General features: G+C 38.4%; 1 protein-coding gene across 1 annotated transcript; it reads right to left on the bottom strand.

Annotated features, from left to right (window-relative positions):
• Positions 1-2,082: 2,082 nt before the first annotated feature.
• LOC306848911 (GTPase IMAP family member 7-like) lies at positions 2,083-21,092 on the bottom strand (the record flags this gene model as incomplete). Its single annotated transcript, XM_079383704.1, has 4 exons — positions 2,083-2,222; positions 2,316-2,496; positions 11,759-12,429; positions 20,975-21,092. 4 exons carry the CDS (start codon positions 21,090-21,092, stop codon positions 2,083-2,085), a joined length of 1,110 nt encoding a protein of 369 aa, XP_079239830.1.
• Between the last annotated feature and the right edge of the window lie 310 nt (positions 21,093-21,402).

Genomic DNA, 21,402 nt, shown 5'->3' with positions numbered 1-21,402 from the left:
CAAATACCCGTACTTGAGGTCTTGCACTTGTCCACATGTTTACTTACATGACGAATTTCCTGTATTTGGCCCAAGTGTTCAAGTGGGTGTGAATCTGCAACTGTGTGTAGAACTTTTGTTTGCCTGATGGGACACACTTATAGTGTTGTAAATCTCAGTGTTTACAGAGCTTTATTTTTTTCTCCACACTTTGCATTTCATCCAGCATGACTGCTGTCAGTATATGCAAAAAGTGTCCTAATATCGCTTCTGGAACTAAAGACAAGAGTGACTTTCATCTATGGTAGAGCCCTGCATTTCGGCCCGGGCCCGATGGGCCCGACTTTTTTATGCCTCTAGGGGCCGGGTTTCGGGCCAATTTTCACGTCACAGTTCAGACGTGGTCCGGGCCTCGGGCCTGTTTTGGGTTTGGTTTATATTGTAGACATCCATCGAGTAGTGATGAAAAAAATTGCAGCGCTGGTGGAAACAACACGAGACCGTGCCGCGACTGAGAGCAGCTCGATGGTGTTTAGTGTCCCGCAGCAGCAGGTGCGCAAGTGACTTCAGCGCAGCTGAATAGTTCTGTGTTCAAATGCACGCAATAGGCTAAAGCTTGCTGCAAATCCCCAGCAAACATAAACATGAATGTGTCAGCGGGAAATAGTAAGGAGAAATTTGAATTATTTACTAATAAACTAATGTTTTCTGAGTCTGTGTTGCAAGGATGAAGTTGCTGATCCTGACTCGCCGTCTCCTCATTAGACGTGCCTTTAGAGAGAAATGCATCTTTATTGATTATGATTAAGACTATAATAAAAGAGTTTTTGTTTTCGATTTTTTTATTTCGTTAAGTAATAATTGAAAGCTTTCTATAGATATATTTATCATGTCTGTGAGGCATGTATTCGCTCAGCTTTGGTTAATTTTTGTGAAGCGCTCCTGTTCAAGACGGCAGAAAGCGCATCATGTTTGTTTTCTTTGTTTTATAAAAGAACCTTTTGTTGGTATTGTGAGTGTACACAAATACAAGTAGACCCTTTACAGGTCCGAATGATGTATTACTCTTACCTTTATCAAAAAGTGTGATGTAAGCTATTTTTATTTGTTTCCACTGAAAGCAATCCATGTGTTTGCTCTGGTGCCTCCATGTCCTGCAGAGCGCGCTTCAGCTTCCACTCTCCACACAAACTTAGATATAGGCTAGCACACATTATTATTATAGCGCAGGTTTAACGTTTAAACATTGTTATATACTTGAACTGTTTTAGTATATCTATAGATTTTATTTTAGGCAAGTCGTGATGATATGAGAAGGCTAAATTTATCAAACATAGGCTATGATCAGCTCATGCGCTGGCCGCTTGGTCGTTACTTAAAAAAAACAAAAACTTATAGGCTATTTAACGAACAAAAATGCTCCAAACGTTTTTCTAAATTACCTTAATAAAATTTCTATTTTAATAGCCGAAACAGTAGTATAAACTGTTTTAGGAGAAGGGGGAAAAAAAAGAAGGGCTCGGGTCGGAAATTCTGATAAGCTGTCGGACTCGGGCCGCGCTAGGGCCTGGGCGTCTTGGGCCAGGGCCGGGCTAGGGCCTAAATTTGAGGATCTATGGCCCCATCCTAAAGATTGCCTCCACCAAAAGGTAAGATGACTCAGTTGACGTTTTGGGTTATTTAATTTTTTACATTGTAAACAGACAGGTTCTGGACTTTTGATATTAATACTTCTTTTCATTCAATTTTAGGTCACAGAGAACCTAGCTGGTGAGGTTGGTGGCACAGCAACATGGGTCATAGACATAGGCAGCGAGTTTGGGCAGGTCCTCGTGTGTCCTCACGAAAGCAGGGTTCCCCATGTGCTCTAGACTGGTGCAGTGCTCCTCAACAACTACTGCTCTTCCATGGGTAATTGCAGAGCAATTGCAGTGTTTGGTGAATGGGACAAACTGTGTTTTTTTTTTTGGTATCGTTCACAGTAGGCAGTAGTGTTGATGATGCACCAGGAGGTTGTATGGCCTCTGCCTGCAGCTGAATGGGTTCTGGGGAATCAAAGCTGAGCTCCATGATTTTGAGGGGCTCACCATCCAAGTCCATATCCTAAAACCCCTCATCACTCTCCAGATCACTCTCTAGGTCTTCATCATGAATCCCATCTGGAATATCAGGATCCGCACTGAAGTGTTCTTCAAAAGGTTTATTTGTTTGGGAATAAAAGTGTTCCACACCAGCGAGTTCACCTGTAGACATTCAAAGTGTAATGAGCACATGGGTGAAATGCAGGTGTCACAGCTACTAAACATAAAAGTTTCATGTGAGCACAAACATGGTACCTGTGTATTCGCCAGGGCAGGTGTAGTCCTCTGCCAAATTAAGGACCATAAATTGCTGGCTCAGGATGTTGGTGTACTGCTGCAGTTGGCCACCGCAGCAGATATCCTTTCTGCTGCCACCTTCAACAGCAGCAACCACACGAGCCTCATTCCATTGTACACGCCCTTCCAGAAGGTATATCTGAAAGTGAAGGTCACTTGCAATTGGACCATGACACATACACTCAGATAATTGAACAAATCCTCAGGTGAATTGTTGCAAATTGTTTCACGCGCTGATGAATTGGCCGCCTGATGAATAGTTTCACCGTGCCACTTCCAAACCACTCCGCCCATTAGCTGCTGACAAACTGTTTTAGACACACTTTAAAGAAGGTTCCCTTAAACTGTCTAAAATATTATTATAATATTTCAGTAATATTTTGTTACAATAGCGACAAGTTGGCCAAATACATTTAGCACCTTCTACAGTTAAACAAACACAAAAAAACTCATGAGTCATTTTTACAGCAATATTATTTTTATAATTTTTTTTCATTAAATCTAAAATATTTATAAAGCATTTAATGTTATTAAAGTGGAAAGAGTGGAAATGGCAACTGAGCTGAGTGATCCTCTGCTGCCATCTACTGGTTTTAGTGGTAATTTGTTTACCCTCACCCTCCCACCCATTCATGGATGATATCATCTCCATGAATGAAAATGAGAAATGCAGATCTTCTCATTTTTGCTCACTTTTTAAGTTAATTTTACTGCACAACTGTAGAATTTTAAAATAATAAAAGGTTAAAAATATAACATTTCGAAAAATGTGCACCATGCATGAACAGGACTTGAACATGATTTTGCATCTCTGCTTATCTGAGGTTGTCTTGTATTCAGGACCCTCCTAGAGTGCAGCTAAACACCCACCTGATGCCCCGGTCAGGCAATGGCCTAATATTAGTATGGACTGTAGAGGCAGTAGTACATCTGGAGCTTTGCTCCATTCATCCAGTGGGGAGGGTGAAGTGGGATGTTTCCTTGAACCGCTTGGCTGGGCTCTCAATCTACTTCATGACCAGGCCTTAAGGAGGCTGGTGGAGAACTGCCCTGCACTGAGGGGAAGGACCAAGATTCAGCTGTTCAAGATCAGTCAGTGGACTCTTTCTTTTTGCCAAGTAGTTTCTATGAGATCCAGTAGTAAAAGTAATTTCAGAATGTAGTAGTGCAGTTCTCACATTCAGTTCATCCTATTATTTGTGCCATGTAAATAGGTTCCACAAGTAGAAGTTGTAAGCATTACTCTGAGTTTGCCCTTAACTCAGATCAGCATGGTGTCTCACATCCCACTTCCAGTGGCCATGACATACAACATGAATGGACAACATGAGTGTCTGCTGAACCCGGGACAGGACTGCACCCTTCCCCTTTGTTGTCAACTTTGACATGTCAGGTCAGGCCATATGATGTGGGCAATAAGCTCCTCATCCTGACACTCTCCACTCCACCAGAAGCTCCAGGACCATTCTTGGGCAGGACAACACTGTGAAGGAAAAGCAGCAGAGATTTAGCTCAGGAGCGAGAGCTGCTGCAAACTGCTCGAAAAGAAGACTCATGAGAAGACCGCACAAAAGAAAGAGTTTGAGTTATTTACTATTTATTGTATAACTAATATTTATTGTTGTTTTGCATGTTGTATGTGTTTGGGATTTTTTTGGGGGGGTGTTTTGGGATAATGAAATGATTTGTGAAGGATCATGTGACACTGAAGACTGGAGCAATGATGCTGAAAATTCAGCTTAACTTCAAAGGAATAAATTATATTTTAAAGTATATTGAAATAGGAAACCAATATTAGAAATTGCAATAATATTTCACAATATTAACCCTACCATTTTTCTGTATTTTTGATCAAATAAATATAGCATTGACGAGCATAAGAGACTCCATTAAAAAATATTAAAAATCTTACTGATCCCAACCTTTTAAACAGCAGTGTATAATATAATGTAATACAAAATGAAAAAATTAAGCAGATATTGTTAATGAATTCCTTTTTTTTAGGTCAATTATTTATTAGGTTTATAATATCACATAATATAATATAATAGCCAATCATATCAAAACAAACAATCATTTAAACTAAGATCTGTAAGCTAAATATTTTCAAAGAATGTGAACATGTGAATTCTTTTATAGCTATAACATCCCTATGAAGTACAGTGTGCACAATACACCTGTGTGTGACTGTAAATATCTGAGTTTTGTTACCGTTGCCCATTATCCGCTATTTCCACCACTTAATCAAGCCACTCTTCTTTAATACAAGAGGACGTTTTATTTCACATGTCAATGCGTTTGCGTTGGCTCTCGATTTGAGCTATTTCGTCTGCAACCATTAAAGTATTCGGTTTCTACAGCGACTCATTTGGAGCACATCATTCTCTTTCTATGAAACCTGTAAACCGCATTCACCGGTTCTAATTCTATAGCGACACCAACTCTGTAGCAGTTTGCCCAAACATTGCAATTCTTTCGTTTTTACTAAAATTCTATCAAATGGCTTTCCCAATTAATTATCGCGTGTGCGCGGCACATTATTTATCTGCGCGCAGCTTAGAGGGAACATTGAGGGGATAAAGAAGGGTAGCTTGAATCACAATGCCAAATACTTTTGCCTTTGTTTGTAAAATTTAAAGTAAAAACCAATCAGCATTAGCCTAAATATTTCACTTTCTCAGTGGTTACAGTTGAGGGAAAGCATTGCAACCAATCATCACAGAGATGTCATATTAGTTTAAACTGCTCCAGTGCTGATAACCTAGAAACTACCTAAAGCGGGGGCTTCTCAAACCTGAGATCTTCTATCTCGACTCATCAGCAATAAAAGCTAAAATGAGATGGTCTAGCAAATCCACATGACTACCTCATAAAAGTTTAATTATAATTAGCCTACATATAATTAAAGTCACTGCTGTCACATTTGAATTACTAATGTAAACGGGGCCAAAATCGGCTGAAAATATCAAACATGTTTGATCTCCTCCGACTGGATGGAATGAAAGTCTCAAGCTAAAAAAGCTAAAGTCTGTGACCATCATACACATATGTGATTTTCAGTCAACTCAAATCTACAGACTGGCTCAGAGTCGGACCTTTGGCAACTAGCATCAGCTTCTTCAAACTGTAAACTGGTGGAAAACCGGGGCAAAAAAATTGTGTAGTGCATGTATTCCAGCCTTAAGAGAATATAAATAAGTTGACATCCATTTAATAAGAGGCTTCACTGTATCTGATCAAACTGAGTGCCTTGTTGCTTGATTTTAGTGTTTTGTTTTTTTAGTGATTAACTTTGTACCTTCAAATGAAACATTTTTCAATTATTCTTTTAAAAACTTTCCTTAAAATAAACAAGATTTTTTAATAAAACATGATGTGAGCTTAATGGTAACGGGTGTGCTTAAATACGGTGGCCCAGTAGTGCACAACGCAATTAAAAAAGCAAACATAAGCTCACAACACAACGACATTAAGCCACAACACAACGGAAATGCTACCGACCACAAGGGGGGCAGTGTTGATAGTTAAACCCCGATATTTTCTCGAGACATCACAAGAAATACTCAATGTAAGTGATTGACCTTAATATATGTAATCGATTTTTAAATGATCAACGTGTTTTCACTGAATGTTTTGATATCCTGGTATCTTAAATGTATCGATTTATGAATCGAGCAGAAAATAAATCAATATTATTTTCGATTTGGACAGTTTAGTTCTGCTCTTGCACACAATGGACACAATGGTTTACTTATATCCGGTGCTGTGCCGGAAGCCATTGTTCCTTAATGCGTAGAGCTTTCAAAATGACAAGAGAAGAAGCTGTATGGAGTTCATAAAGATGATTTTTCAGATTACAAGAATTTCCCCAGATTACTGTAAATGAATTTCATCGCACGAAGAAGGGCATTAAACATTTCAAGGTACATCGACAACTTTAGGGTGAGTATTGTTCTATTGTCTTCTAGCAAATCTAGCTAATAAGGCTGGATAATGTTGCTGCACCGATTTGATCAGCGCTAAAATAGCAGGGCTAAGTTAGAGTTTAGCTTTAAACTCCATCCACTGCAGGTTTTTGTAATTCCTAAGAGATAGTAGAAATAACAGCAGAGCTCCCGGTAATCCACGTATGTTTGCATCTGTGGCTCTGATAGGAACGTCTTCACTTGATATAAAGTATTTTAAATACTGTTCCCATATTTAGATTGCCATGTATCTTAATAAACCTTAAGTCTGACAGATTCTGGCAGTTATTGTTATATTTTTAGCTTTTATTATCTATAACCTGAAGCTTGAATTGCTTACATTTAATATAGACCTCTTTTAAAATATTACTGAACTCTTTACAGTGTATTGGCATGTTTGTAACATTATATAGAATGTCAATTTTTCATAATTTTTAAAATATAGTTTAATTTACAATGTAACAATTTTAAATGCAGCTGAAAGTAATTTAAAATGTACCTGAAATAAATTCAGTATGTAACCCAAAGTAATTATCTTCACAGATTGTTTTAAAGGACTCCCATCCATACTGTTGCAGCACTGTACCAGACAGCACACTATTCAGAACTGAGAATCAACGCAGTTCCTCCTGTACAGACCTGCACTGAAATGGAGCAGAGCTGGCACAAACCTAGAACAATGGTAAGTGGTAAGAGAATTATCAAATTCTTTAGTGAATGACATAATTAATAATATAACATGCCCCATTGGTATGCCTAGTGAGTCAAGCCAGGTCCTGTCAGTGGGACGGTGGTCCTGTTTGCAAGAGAGTGGTTAAGGTAGGAGTAGACTGTCTAATATTGTTACATCATCTTTTCATATCTTTCTATATTCATAATGTATAACATGCCTGTATGATTAGCCCTAGCAGAAAAAAAGATAAACACAATCATATTGAACATGGCTCAATTCATAATGTATGCAACATGTAATGACAGGGTCAATTTACACTATACCTCTGTTTTTCATCTCAGGAGAACGCTTTACAGTGGTGTCACCAGCGATCTGCCTGACCTCCTGACCAATCAGTCCTCCCAGTGGCAGAAGTGTTAAAAAAAACATACCATTACACTACCATAGTTATTAGTATTTTACATAACTATTGACCTATCAGTCCTCCAAGTGGCAGAAGTAAAATAAAAAATACAATACCAGTTATTAGTATTTTACAAGACTATTACACTGTATAAAAGTTTCTAAAATTTACATGTTTATATTTACACGTTTAGATTACACTAGTGAGCAAGAAACCGTATTAAAGTTAAATATATTTGCATTTATATTATATTTAATTTACATTTTATATTCTAGTCTGTACAAATAAAACCAAATTAATCCATCCCAAGTGTTTTGTGTAAGGCCAGATCTCTCTGTGGAAGACCGACTGAAAGGTGGACCATGAAGAGGAGGAACTCACTGAAGGGATGCAGAGACGGACACTGTCAAAATAAATTTTAAATAATTATGATACATGCATGTAACGTGTGCATCAAAAAATTAAAATATAACATTTTCTTTCTCTGTCACAAACAATATAATATCAATATTTACCATTGCATTGCTTGTTACTCCAACTTCACTCCTCGATGTAGCTGTCCTTGCTCTGGTCACACGTACCATGCTGTGGGATGCAGGTTCAATATCTCTCCAAAAGGCCATTAAATGGTTCTACATATCAAATCTAAATTGGATGAGACATGTTTTCAGACAATACACACCACACAATGCAATAACAATGCCAGTTAGTTTGCCTACACTGAACCTGAAGATTACTTTCAAAATTTACATGCAAGTACTCTTATGAAAAAAAATATTTTAGCTGGGATTTTAGCTTATTCTCCCTCATGTCATTCTAAACCATTATGAATTTCTTCTGTGGGAAAAAAAAAAAATCTAAATAGCTGATTGACAAACATTATTAAGAACATTTCTGAATGCCAATGAAGAAAGCAAGCCGTATGGGTTTACAACGACATAAAGGTGAGTATATGATGACAGCTTTATTTTTTATTTTTGGGTGAATCATCTGTTAACTCGTTAACACGTGTTGCCCAGACCCACAAAAGAGCTTTTTAAACAAACAGGCAACCACAACGACAAAGAAATTCACAATAGGCCTACACTGTGCTCGGTAATATAGTAAAGTATATTACCCCCTTTCCACCAGCTGGAACCAGGTGCTAGTTCAGAGCCAGTGCTATAGCCGGTTCTTAGTTAGTTCGACTGGCGAGCCCTTTAAGAACCGGTTGCTTTTCCACAGGCTAGAGAGCCAATACAGAGCCAGGTCTTACGTCACTGAATACGTTTCATGTTTCGGTTCACTAGCGAGGCACAACAGGCTTGTTCGAGGTGCATCAGCGCCATGCAGACCGATCGATCGGCACACAACACACTAAAGCACCGCAAGAGCGATCCAAAAGCATAAAGAGCAGTCTGCTTTCCAGTCGCTCCCGCAGCACCCCGATGCCTCGCACCGACCGGTCCGCGCAGCGCCGATCCAACCCGAACAAGCCTAAACAAACTACCAGCAATGGCGGACGTTGCGTTGCTATTGATGTTCATGGCTTTGCGACCCTACATTGGCATCCAAACACAGGGATTCACACGTGTTCGCGTTTAGCTGCTATTTCAAATATGGCGGTCCAAGTTTCTGTTCGTCTTGTTGGTCACGGTAACCCCACCCCCAGCTCCTGACGCAAGCGGTTCTTCCTTCTAGCCCAGCAATGTTTTGGTGCTACTTACGAACTGCTTTTCCTGGTTCGGAGCTGGTGCTTTGGGTGTCGAAAAACAAAGAAACGGTTTGAAACTAGGCTCTGGCTCCGAACCAGCACTGGAACTGCCTTGGTGGAAAAGGGGTATATGAGGGTTTAGATCTTACCTGGTGTAGAACCCCATGCTGTCGTCTTTCTTGAAGTATCAGAAGTGATGTTAAAATCCTTACTTCTACTAACGTTACTCTGAATCCACTTATTACGAGTTTCTTCATCCAGGGGAGAGGTGTGAAAAACCTTTGAGAAGCCTCACAAAACGGGACATGGAACTCTTGCCATGCATAGAGTCCATTGCCCGTTTCTGCAGACCAACTGCCTCCTAGTGGTCGGGAGCATTTCCATTGTGTTGTGAGCTTATGTTTGCTTTTCTAATTGCATTGTATTGTGAGCTTATGTTTGCTTTTCTAATTGCATTGTGTTGTGAGCTTGTGTTTGCTTTTCTAATTGCATTGTGTTGTGAGCTTATGTTTGCTTTTCTAATTGCATTGTGTTGTGAGCTTATGATTGCTTTTTTAATTGCATTGTGTTGTGAGCTTATGTTTGCTTTTCTAATTGCATTGTGTTGTGAGCTTATGATTGCTTTTTTAATTGCATTGTGTTGTGAGCTTGTGTTTGCTTTTCTAATTGCATTGTGTTGTGAGCTTGTGTTTGCTTTTCTAATTGCATTGTGTTGTGAGCTTGTGTTTGCTTTTCTAATTGCATTGTGTTGTGAGCTTATGTTTGCTTTTCTAATTGCATTGTGTTGTGAGCTTATGATTGCTTTTTTAATTGCATTGTGTTGTGAGCTTATGTTTGCTTTTCTAATTGCATTGTGTTGTGAGCTTATGATTGCTTTTTTAATTGCATTGTGTTGTGAGCTTATGTTTGCTTTTTTAATTGCGTTGTGTTGTAGCTAAATGTCGCTGTGTTGTGGCTTAATATTGTTGTGAGCTTATGTTTGCTTTTTTTAAATTGCGTTGTGTTGTGCACTACTGGGCCACCGTACTTAAAGGGTACAAAAATGTATCCATTAAGCACAGCCAGACTTTATGCATTTAATGATGTATATCTTAATTGAAATGCTTTTGTCATTTAAAATAAAATTAAATATTATTGTGTGAGAGATTAATATTTCTATTTTAGCATAACGTCTTGTACTGAAACCAATAACTTGGACTAAAAATGTCTCAGTGTAGATTTTGGTGAGCTTAATAGGTACGTTTACCCTATTTGTCCTTTTATGGAGCTGCTGTTATCTGCCTGCACCCGCCCTGCAGATAGAAGTCCACATAGATCAGAGCACAATTGCTTCCCTATAGAGGCTTGTGCATTGTAAGTGGTTTAAAAATTGTAAGTTTTAAAATTGACAATGCATTGCTGAAAATGTACAAAAACGATTCAATTGAATCTAATTCTATTCTACTTGCAGATTTAGAAATTTTAAATAAATCATGCATTAAAACGCGTATCATAATAGTTTTATCTTGCCTTTTTAATTTCTGTACATTTTCTATTTAAATGTTTTGATGATGGTAGGCTACTTGTGACCTTGAGTTCTTTATTCAAAGTTCTTTATTCAGTTTCTCATAAACACTCATGACCTTGAGTTCTTTATTCAAAGTTCTTTATTGAGTTCTTTATTCAGTTTCTCATGAACACTCAACAATAAACGTGGAACACACAACTATAATACATTATCCATTCACCACACTCACTTATTTTATTTTTATTTCTAATTTGCACATACTTGACCTGTACATACATTGTTGTCTATATTATATATTGTGTTTTTGCTGCTTTGTACATTGCCTATTTGTATATTTGTATATTATTCTTTTATTATCTGTGTCCTGTCCTGTTGCTGTCTTTCTGTTGCACTGTGGAGCTTCTGTCACTACAACAAATTCCTTGTATGTGTAAACATACCTGGCCAATAAAGCTCATTCTGATTCTGATTCTGATTTATAAAAAAAACAACAAAACAAAAACAAAAAACAACACACACGTATAATCATTAGGCTACTATTTTCAGATCACAGTATGCAGTTACTAAACATTTGTATAAAGAAACAGAACAGGATAACTGAGTAAGATCCATATGCACAAGTTTACTGAAAAGTTAAGCAGACAAATCATGTACACAAGGGCTGCACTCAGAATTCAAAGTGACAATAGAATAGAACGAAACAATTTAAAAGTGAATAAAAAAAGTCATCTATTATAAACAATGACAAGATTTAGCTGAATTGCATGAGTGTTTTCCCCCTTTTATTTGTTACTCTTTAAAAATCTTCAAAAATGTTAAATGCTCTTTTTTGTCATGCTGAACTTCTGAAATAATTCTGAGTATCGTCAGAATCTCAGTCTTTGCAGTGTTTAATTTGTGAGCATTAAACTGTGATGATCCAAACCTAGATGACCCAGATTTTTGGTATATTAAATAAAGTAAAATAAAATGTGTTCTATAGATAAATGGACTTTACCTAAGAATTTGTTGAATAGTTCCTTTAAAACAAGTTTCAGCTTCTCTAAAAATGAAGGGTCTCTCTCAGCTTCATATCTTGCCTGCTGAGCATAATCATAATCCAGCGTTTGTATTGCTGTTTCAAAGTTTTTTCCTTGAAATCTGCCAATAATAAGTGCTACCTCGCTCTTTCTCTGCTCCTCTCTCTCCTTCAGGATGCGTTGTTTTTTTTTCTCAATTGCTCTCTCTACTTTTTCAAGCATCTCACTGGTATAGTATCGACCACCATTTCCACTGACCATTTTATCAATCTGGTCGAGCAACTGAATGACCTGTTCAGGATTTTTTTCTTCATTGTTGAACAAATGGTATCGTCCATAGAATGTTTCGATGAAACTGAGCAGTTTTGGGCTGTCCCTCACAAATGTGTGAATGTTTTTGTCCTTCAGTCGATCTCCATGAGTGAACAGTAACATGGTGTATGTGGAAGATTCCTCACCAAAAATTGTTTGGATAATTCTTACTGCTTCTGCATCTTCATCTGTGAATCTGCCCAGTTGAATCACAATTAAGAAGACATGTGGACCAGGAGCAGAGAGAGGAATACAAAGTTTATTTCTGTTAATCACCTCATCTACAGTTAGGCTGGTGTCAAACAGACCTGGAGAGTCAATTACAAATATTTTCCTGCCATTTATAATTGCATGAAACTTTTCACATTGCTTAGTCACAGAGGAGGATGATATCTCTGATTGAAAAACACTTTGTCCCAGGATGGTGTTGCCTGTTGCACTTTTCCCCGCACCTGTTTTTCCAACCAAAAGAATCCGGAGAGGATTGCCTGGATGATGCACTGAACATTAACAAGAATGAGACAATTTTTTGAACTCTTGGTAATATATATATATTTTAAGATTTGTTTTGGCATTTTGCCTTTTATTAAAGGGATACTCCACCCCAAAATGAAAATTTGGTCATTAATCACTTACTCCCATGTCGTTTTAAACCCGTAAAAGCTTCCCTTTACGAAAAAGAAGTTTATTATTAGTATACTTCTTTTAAAGTAAAAATAGGAAAGTATACTTTAGTCTACTTTTTATGTACTTCTCAGAAATGGGCTTTATGTACTTCTCAGAAATATACTTAAAATGACATTTAAGTATACTTGACTTATACTTAGAAAAAGTCTAAATATATTTGAGGTCTACATTTCAGTGCCTCTCCATATGAAACTGGTTAAATGTACATTAATTTAATCGTACCCTGCGATACATGAACAGTGTTGATCCTGCATGTTGTCATCCGCGATCGTTATGACCGGAATATGAGACTTCTCCCGCTTGCATTGAGATCTGTAAACCCTTGCTTCAAGTTACCCACCGTGGTGGTGTTGTGCCCATTTTCGACTCCCTGCCAAATTATTATCCCCCTCGTTGAAATCGCTACCTGATTGCCTAATCCTAACCCCTCCCCCACACCTAACCCTAAACCTACTAATACTAGGGGGGTAATAATCTGGTGGGGGTCAGAATTCAGCACAACAGTGGCCTTCTGTGTCCAAAATTGTGCAAAAACATTGTGGGACAAGGTTTTCACACTGCAGCTGTCATTGTAAGACTGAGCAGCTCCCTTTGTTCATCTGAGGGAGCAACAGTAACTAAGGGGTGGGGCTTACCGATTGGTCAATTCATAGTCTTTTTTCAGTTTACTTAAAGTATGATGTAAAGTTCACTTAAATAAAACTTACGAGTATACTTGCAGTATAAACTAATAGTTTACTGAGACTATACTTCAAAGTATAGTAAAAATGCTACTACAAGTATTTAATTATTAAACTATCAGTATACCTATAAGTTCACTTTTAGTATAGTTGCAGTACAAGCTAAAAACTTTGATGTAAACTAGTTGTGTACTTAAAGTTTACTACTGGTATACTTAAAGTATATTTTATATACTAGAAAGTGGGCCAATTTAGTCCCAAGGAGTATTGAAATAGTACACTTACGAGTATACAACTAGTACACTGATATTTGTATACTTACTACATAAAGTATACTTAAAAATATACTTGAACTTTACTTAAGTATACGTAATAAAATAAACTTGAAGTATACTACTTCTTGGTAAGGGTCGTTCATCTTCGGAACACAATTTTTTTTTCACAAAGCTTTTACGGGTTTGGAACGACATGGGGGTAAATGATTAATGACAAAATTTTCATTTTGGGGTGGAGTAACCCTTTAAGATAGGACAGTGTAGTGGCGACAAAAATCCAAAATCAAAGTGGGAGGGAGAGGGAAAGGGAAAGATCGAGTCGGGATTCGAATTCAGGACACCCATAGCACAATAGCGCTAAAGGCTGCCCACAAGGCTATCGGTGCGGACAACTCTTTTTTAATATATTTACATTTTAAACATCTATTTAAAAGAACCATTAAATATATTTTAGTTTTTTTGTTAGCTTTGGTACTATTTTCACAAGCAACTGGTAAATTTTCAAAATTGTTCTAATTACTAATTTCACAACAGATCATCAAAAGTGCACTTTTTTTCAAACATTTCAGTGTATTTTCAATTGCCTTAGTACAATACACACAATCACAAAGTATTCTTTTCACTACACAAAATAAGTGTTTCATCTATATAAATGTTTAATTCACAGTGACTGCCTTTCATAAAGCTTTTATTATCAAACTCATTTCCACGTCTTCTCTTTCAGTTTAATGCATTTGTCTATTATTTCATGTAATTCATCTTAATTTTTAATCAGTGAACCAATCATTTGGAATATCTAGAGATATCTAGATATAGATTCAATAGATAATTTTTTGCACATTAAGTGATTTGTCTTAGATGATAACCACTATTTTGTATGTGTGTGTGTGGTTCAGGTAGCCCTATGTTATGGGAGCAAAATGTCCCCACAAAGATGGCAATATCTGAAATACTTGTCCTTGTGGGAGACTTTTTTTTTCTATGAGAAAAAAATTAATTGTAAGGGTAGGTGTAGGATTAGTGTAGGGGGATAGTTTGTACAGTATAAAACCCATTACTCATATGGAATGTCACCGTGTGTGTGTGTGTGCGTGTGTGTACGCGTGTGTGCGCATATGTGTACCTTCTTAATCATATTTTTACATTTTTATTTTTTTTTGGCTCTTGAAAGAAGTGATTGTTAAAATTTGAAAGAAGACCTTACTGTTGTGTTTTGGTGATTAAACCAAATGTTCTCAATACATACAGTGGGGGAAAAGTTATTTGATCCCCTGCTGATTTTGTACGTTTGCCCACTGACAAAGAAATTATAATTTCTATAGTTTATCATTTTAATGGTAGGTTTATTTGAACAGTCAGAGACAGAATAACAACAACAACAAATCCAGAAAAACGCATTACAAAAAAGTTATCAATTGATTTGAATTTTAATGAGTGAAATACAGGTGCATCTCAATAAATTAGAATGTCGTGAAAAAGTAAATGTTTTCTTGTAAGTTATTTCAAAAAGTGAAACTTTCATATATTTTAGATTCACTGCATGTACAGTAAAACATTTCAAAAGTTTTTTTTTAATTTTGATGATTAGAGCTTTCAGCTCATGAAAGTCAAAAATCAGTATCTCAGAATATTACAATATTTACATTTGAGCTTCAATTAATGACCATCACTACAGTATAAATTCCGGGTATCTCTTGTTCTTTGAAACCACAATAATGGGGAAGACTGCTGACTTGGCAATGATCCAGAAGATGAACATTGACGCCCTCCACAAAGAGGGTAAGTCACAGAGGGTCATTACTGAAAGGTGTGGCTGTTTACAGAGTGCTGTATCAAAGCATATTAAATGCAAAGTTGACTGGAAGGAAGAATTTGGGTAGGAAAAGGTGCACAAGCAACAGGGATGACCGCACGCTTGAGAATGCTGTCAAGCAAAGCTGATTCAAACACTTGGGAGAGCTTCACAAGGAGTGGACTGAAGCTGGAGTCAGTGCATCAAGAGTCACCACGCTCAGACGTCTTCAGGAAAAGGGCTACCAAGCCACTTCTGAACCAGAGACAATGTCAGAAGCATCTTACCTGGGCTGTGGAGAAAAAGAACTGGACTGTTGTTCAGTGGTCCAAAGTCCTCTTTTCAGATGAAAGTCAATTTTGCATTTCATTTGGAAAGCAAGGTCCCAGAGTCTGGAGGAAGAGTGGAGAGGCACAGAATCCATGTTGCTTGAAGTCCAGTGTGAAGTTTCCACAGTCAGTGATGATTTGGGCTGCCATGTCATCTGCTGGTGTTGGTCCACTGTGTTTTCTGAAGTCCACAGTCAACGCAGCCATCTACCAGGAAATTTTAGAGCACTTCATGCTTCCTTCTGCTGACAAGCTTTATGGAGATGCTGATTTCATTTTCCAGCAGGACTTGGCACCTGCCCACACTACCAAAGGTACCAAAAGCTGGTTCAATGACCATGGTGTTACTGTGCTTGACTGGCCAGCAAACTCGCCTGACCTGAACCCCATAGATTCTCTATTGTCAAGAGGAAGATGAGAGACACCAGACCCAACAATGCGGTTGACCTGAAGGCCGCTATCAAAGCAACCTGGGCTTCCATACCACCTCAGCAGTGCCACAAACTGATCACCTCCATGCCACGCCAAATTGAGGCAGTAATTAAAGCAAAAGGAGCAATGAAATCCTGCAAGGTCCCCCAGCTCAAGAAAGTGCATGTACAGGCCCGTCTGAAGTTTGCCAATGATTCAGAGGAGAACTGGGTGAACGTTTTGTGGTCAGATGAGACCAAAATCCAGCTCTTTGGCATCAACTCAACTCGCCGTGTTTGGAGGAGGAGGAATGCTGCCTGTGACCCCAAGAACACCATCCCTACGGTCAAACATGGAGGTGGAAACATTATGCTTTGGGGGTGTTTTTCTGCTAAGGGGACAGGACAACTGCACCGCATCAAAGGGACAATGGACGGGGCCATGTACCTTCAAGGCCAGGGCATTGAAGCCAGACAGGGCATTGAAAATGGGTCATGGGTGGCTATTCCAGCATGACAATGACCCAGAACACATGGCCATGGCAACAAAGGAGTGGCTCAAGAAGAAGCACATTAAGGTCCTAGAGTGGCCTAGTCAGTCTCCAGACCTTAATCCCATAGAAAATCTGTGGAGGAAACTGAAGGTTCGAGTTGCCAAACGTCAGCCTCGAAACCTTAATGACTTGGAGATGATCTGCATAGCGGAGTGGGACAAAATCCCTCCTGAGATGTGTGCAAACCTGGTGGCCAACTACAAGAATCGTCTGACCTCTGCGATTGCCAACAAGGGTTTTGCCACCAAGCACTAATGGTGCTTTTCCACTGCATGGTACGGCACAGTGCAGTTCAGTACAGCTCACTTTTGGGGGGTTTTCCACTGGGTGCAGTACCTGGTACTTTTTTGGCGCATTTCTACTGCGTGGTACGACTCGGCTCGGCACGGCTCCGAACAGCACGATATGGCACAGTTCGGCTCGGGTTGTGTTTCCACTGCAGTTTAGTACTGCTTTAGGGTTGGGCGGGATTATTCATGTGTCGTTATAGTTGCGCCGCCTCTACTGCCGTGACTCCTGAAAAACATTTTTAATTCCGCGTCGCTCCATTAAGCTCTCGCTGGATCCGCTCCTCGGCTATCAACGAGAGGAACGTCTGTACTTCTTCAACAGACAACGAAACAGCCATTATTTGGTTATTAAAAGAAAGGTGCGCTCATTCAAAACAGTTGCGTTTAATCCTTCACTGGCTGTGCTGATTTAAATCTAGCGGGTCTGTTGGGTCTCGTGCCGCAAGTTCAATGACGCAGGCAGTGACGATTTTCTCCGGCCAATCAGTGATCAGCAGAGTTTACACGTCATGTTTTGGTAACGGTACGGCTCACTTGGAACCTCGGCCGAGGTGGTACTAAAAAAAGTACCAGGTACCAGGTACTGTACCCAGTGGAAAACCCCCCAAAAGTGAGCCATACTGAACCGTACCGTGCTGTACCATGCAGTGGAAAAGCGCCATTTTAGTACCACCTCGGCTGAGGTTCCAAGTGAGCCGTGCCGTTACTAAAACATGACGTGCGCCATAAGTGTCAGGTATGGGTGAAGGGATGAGAGCGAGGACTCACTTGCAGGAGGAAATAGGGCTTTATTAATAATAAAATAAAATCAACAAACAAAAACTACCCCATAGGGGAAAACAGGCAAGGCAAGGCTTCAAACAGGGTAACATCAACGACGAACCGTCACAGGACTGCAAACACAAGGAGATTATAAAGGGAGCAAATGAGCAGGGTAACAAGATAACACAGGTGGGGCAAATTAACCAATAATCAGGAAACAAGGTGGGTGGGGTCAAGACAATTGACATGTGAGAAAATGACAAAACAAAACCACAAAAAAAAATGACTCACACAAAACAAAAACACAAGCACATGACCAGCAAAACAAAATCACTAGCCATATGCAAAGGAGACTCATAGGCTGCATGTTCACAAAACATGACAAACGTGAAAGCACGCAGCCAGTGAAAAAAACACAAGCTGCATGCAACACAGAACAAGACAAAACAAGAGAAAGCACGCAGCTCGTTCTTCGGCACACTTGAAGCTGCGCGTTCACCAGAAAACAAGACAAGAAGGGAGTGTCAGGGCTCCGTCACAAAACCATGAATAAACTAGACCGCAGTGACAGAACCCTGACACTAAGTCATGTTTTGCGAAGGGGTCAAATACTTATTTCACTCATTAAAATGCAAATCAATTTATAACTTTTTTGAAATGCGTTTTTCTAGATTTTTTTGGTTGTTATTCTGTCTCTTACTGTTCAAATAAACCTACCATTAAAATTATAGACTGATCATTTCTTTGTCAGTGGGCAAACGTACAAAATCAGCAGGGGATCAAATAATTTTTTCCCCCACTGTATCACAATGATCTTGTGTTCTGAAACAATGATTATGTGGAATGAAAATATGTGCAACTACAATGAAATCATGAGATCAGGTTTTGAAAGAATGACTAGTGGTGTAACAAGTGTGATCAGTTTAAAGTTTTGGGTCACACTTTATATTAAGTGGCCTTAAGTACTATGTACGTACATCAAAAATAAGTACAATGTACTTATTGTGTTCATATTGGCATATACACATGCCTCAGTATTGCAAAACACTTTTGCTGCTATTGAGGTGGGATATGGGTAAGGTTAGGGACAGGTGTGGTGGCATGGGTAAGTTTAAGGGTGGGTTAAGGTGTAAGGTTCAACAGTGTAATTATAGGTATTTTTAAAAGTATAAGTACAATGTAAAAGCATGTATGTACACAATAAGTGCATTATACCAAATGATTAGTTTAAATGTAAATACATAGTAGTTAAGGCCACCTAATATAAAGTGGGACCAAGTTTTGTACTAAGAGTTTTGAAAATGTACACCTTACTTAGGTAAATAGTACCAAACCAATTAAAAAACAACAACAAATAAAAAAACTATAAACCACTGTAATATCATTTATCATCTTGACAGAGCTTTGTGTTGTAAAATTTAAACATAAAAAAAGATAATAAATAACTTACATTTATCATCCTCATCCTGTTTTTCATCCTGTTGCTTGAAGAACAAGAGATGACTTATATAATATTACAAATCTTAACACATTTGGCCACTTACATCACATAAAACTTATAAACATATAATCAGCTTAGAGTGGAAAAATGACAAAATACACATTTAAGCATACCTGAATCTCTTTTGCAATAATAGTGACAATTATACAAAGCATCAGTAGTTCTGTGATGAAAGATGGAACCCAAGATTTTGAGGCCATTGTTGACGGTCCAGGAGCTATTAAGAAAGTCATGCAAGTTTTTTTTTTTTTTTTGTACATTTCAAATATGAAAATGCTGATAAAAGATCAATATTTTATCAATTATTTTATCAATAGTTTTGTATTTGTATTTTTTGGCTTTTGATTAATAACAGATGCAGTGAAAAGGAGACAGAGATGCTGTGACATCTTTTTCAGCAAAGTTCTATCAATCAAAAACAACACTTTAAAAATTGAATTACTGCAGAAAAGTTATAATAGGAATATTTCAGTTCTCCTATTAAAGAAATATTCCACATAGCCTTTGAGCTCATGAACAAGTATATTCCATGTCATAAGTTTTAAGCTAAATACATCTTACTCTTTTTATGGTATATAATTTCTAATCTATCTTGTATTTGTTTTATACTAACTCTGTTTGCTACTGCTTTATCTATGAATGCTTTTTCTTTCAAATGACTGACTGTAAAGACTGTAGAATGTTTTTCATTAAATAGCTACTTTAATCAGCTGATGTTTATTCAGTACAAATAGTAACCATTTTCTATAATGGATGCAAAAAAATTAAGTTTCAACTCACCTTTAAATAAAGAGTATATCGTGCAAGTATAGATGTAAACTGGGCTTGGTTTTTCTTTCCTATCAAAAGTTTCGTTTACTCCTTGTAAAACTTGCTAGGCTTGCTTTACCGGAAGGGTTAGACCTACCTGTAGACTACCATAGACTAGCCCAGTGTTTCCCAACCTTTTTTTTAATGGGTTTTGATATGTACAAAATACCACAGCACACCATAAGCATTACCAAAAACAAACAAACAAACAAACAACAACAAAAAAAAAAGATAGAAAGGGGAAAAATATATTTTTTTATTTTTTCCCCCCAATAATTAAACAGTTGGTATTTTGGCTTTATATATGATCAGACATTTGCACTTAATTTCTGAAAATCATACTCAAATGGTGCTAATGAGGTTTTTAACGAGCCAGTGACCGAGATCTGTGTTTTGTCCATCATTAGAACGACCGCATTAAATTTATAACATCACGTTTTCATCAGTTTGCAGGTTATAATGTTTATTGTAGTTATATGGGCGCTCAGTTTCTCTTGTTGTTAATACGTTTGGTCAAAATCTCACAATATAAAAGACGAACAGCTATGATATTTAAAACGTACTAGTGTATTGGCTACAACTAGACAGCAAATGCTAAGACTCTTCTCTGCTCTTCATACACACAAAAACATTAGCCATTATAGACAGCATTTCTTGATAAAGAAAACGCTATACTTATTCAAATATCAGTTCTTTATTTACCCTTGCATTGCAAAGAAGTAGTTCCCTATCGATTCGGTCACTCTACATTGCTTTGGGAAATATCCTTTCCTCAAATACTACTGAAGCCTTATTGAATCACACCAGTGAAACTGGCCAATGGTGTTCAAGCGCGTGGAATATGAGAGGGAATCCCACTCTATATAAAGCAGTGCTTGTACGTCATCCATTCAGAATCTTTTCCTTCAGCCAACCTTCTACAAGAAGCAAGAAGCCTATCATCAAGACTACTCACCGTGATCTACACGCTGTAGCAGCCATGCCTTCTCTTCCCCTGCTGTGTTCCGGTGAGCTTCGGAAACAAGGATGACTCGCAATTGCATGGAGGGCTCTGAAGAGGAGGATGATGCCATTTCGGTGGCAGCGTCTGCGAGAGAGGACTAATCTAACAGCCCGCTGGATTACACGGCGGCCCACGGCAGCGGGGGACCTCCATCACAGTGATGTGATGTCGAGCTCCTAAGCGTCCTGTCCAAGGCAGTTGATGAGCTCGGTTTAGAGTGGGCGCCTCCTGCCGAGCCGGCCAGAAGTCGTCTGGACGAGTGGCACCTCCAGTCAGATCTTGGCCGAAAGGACACCCCGCGGAGACCCGGCCCCTTTTTCCTCGAGGTGCACGACAAGACAAAGTCGTGGAACGCACCGCGCCACTCACCAGTCGGGTGC

The sequence above is a fragment of the Barbus barbus genome, assembly GCF_936440315.1.
Source record: "Barbus barbus genome assembly, chromosome: 29".
NCBI lineage: Eukaryota > Metazoa > Chordata > Actinopteri > Cypriniformes > Cyprinidae > Barbus > Barbus barbus.
Note: the sequence above shows the minus strand (reverse complement) of the source record. Positions and strands in the feature narration are given on the sequence as shown.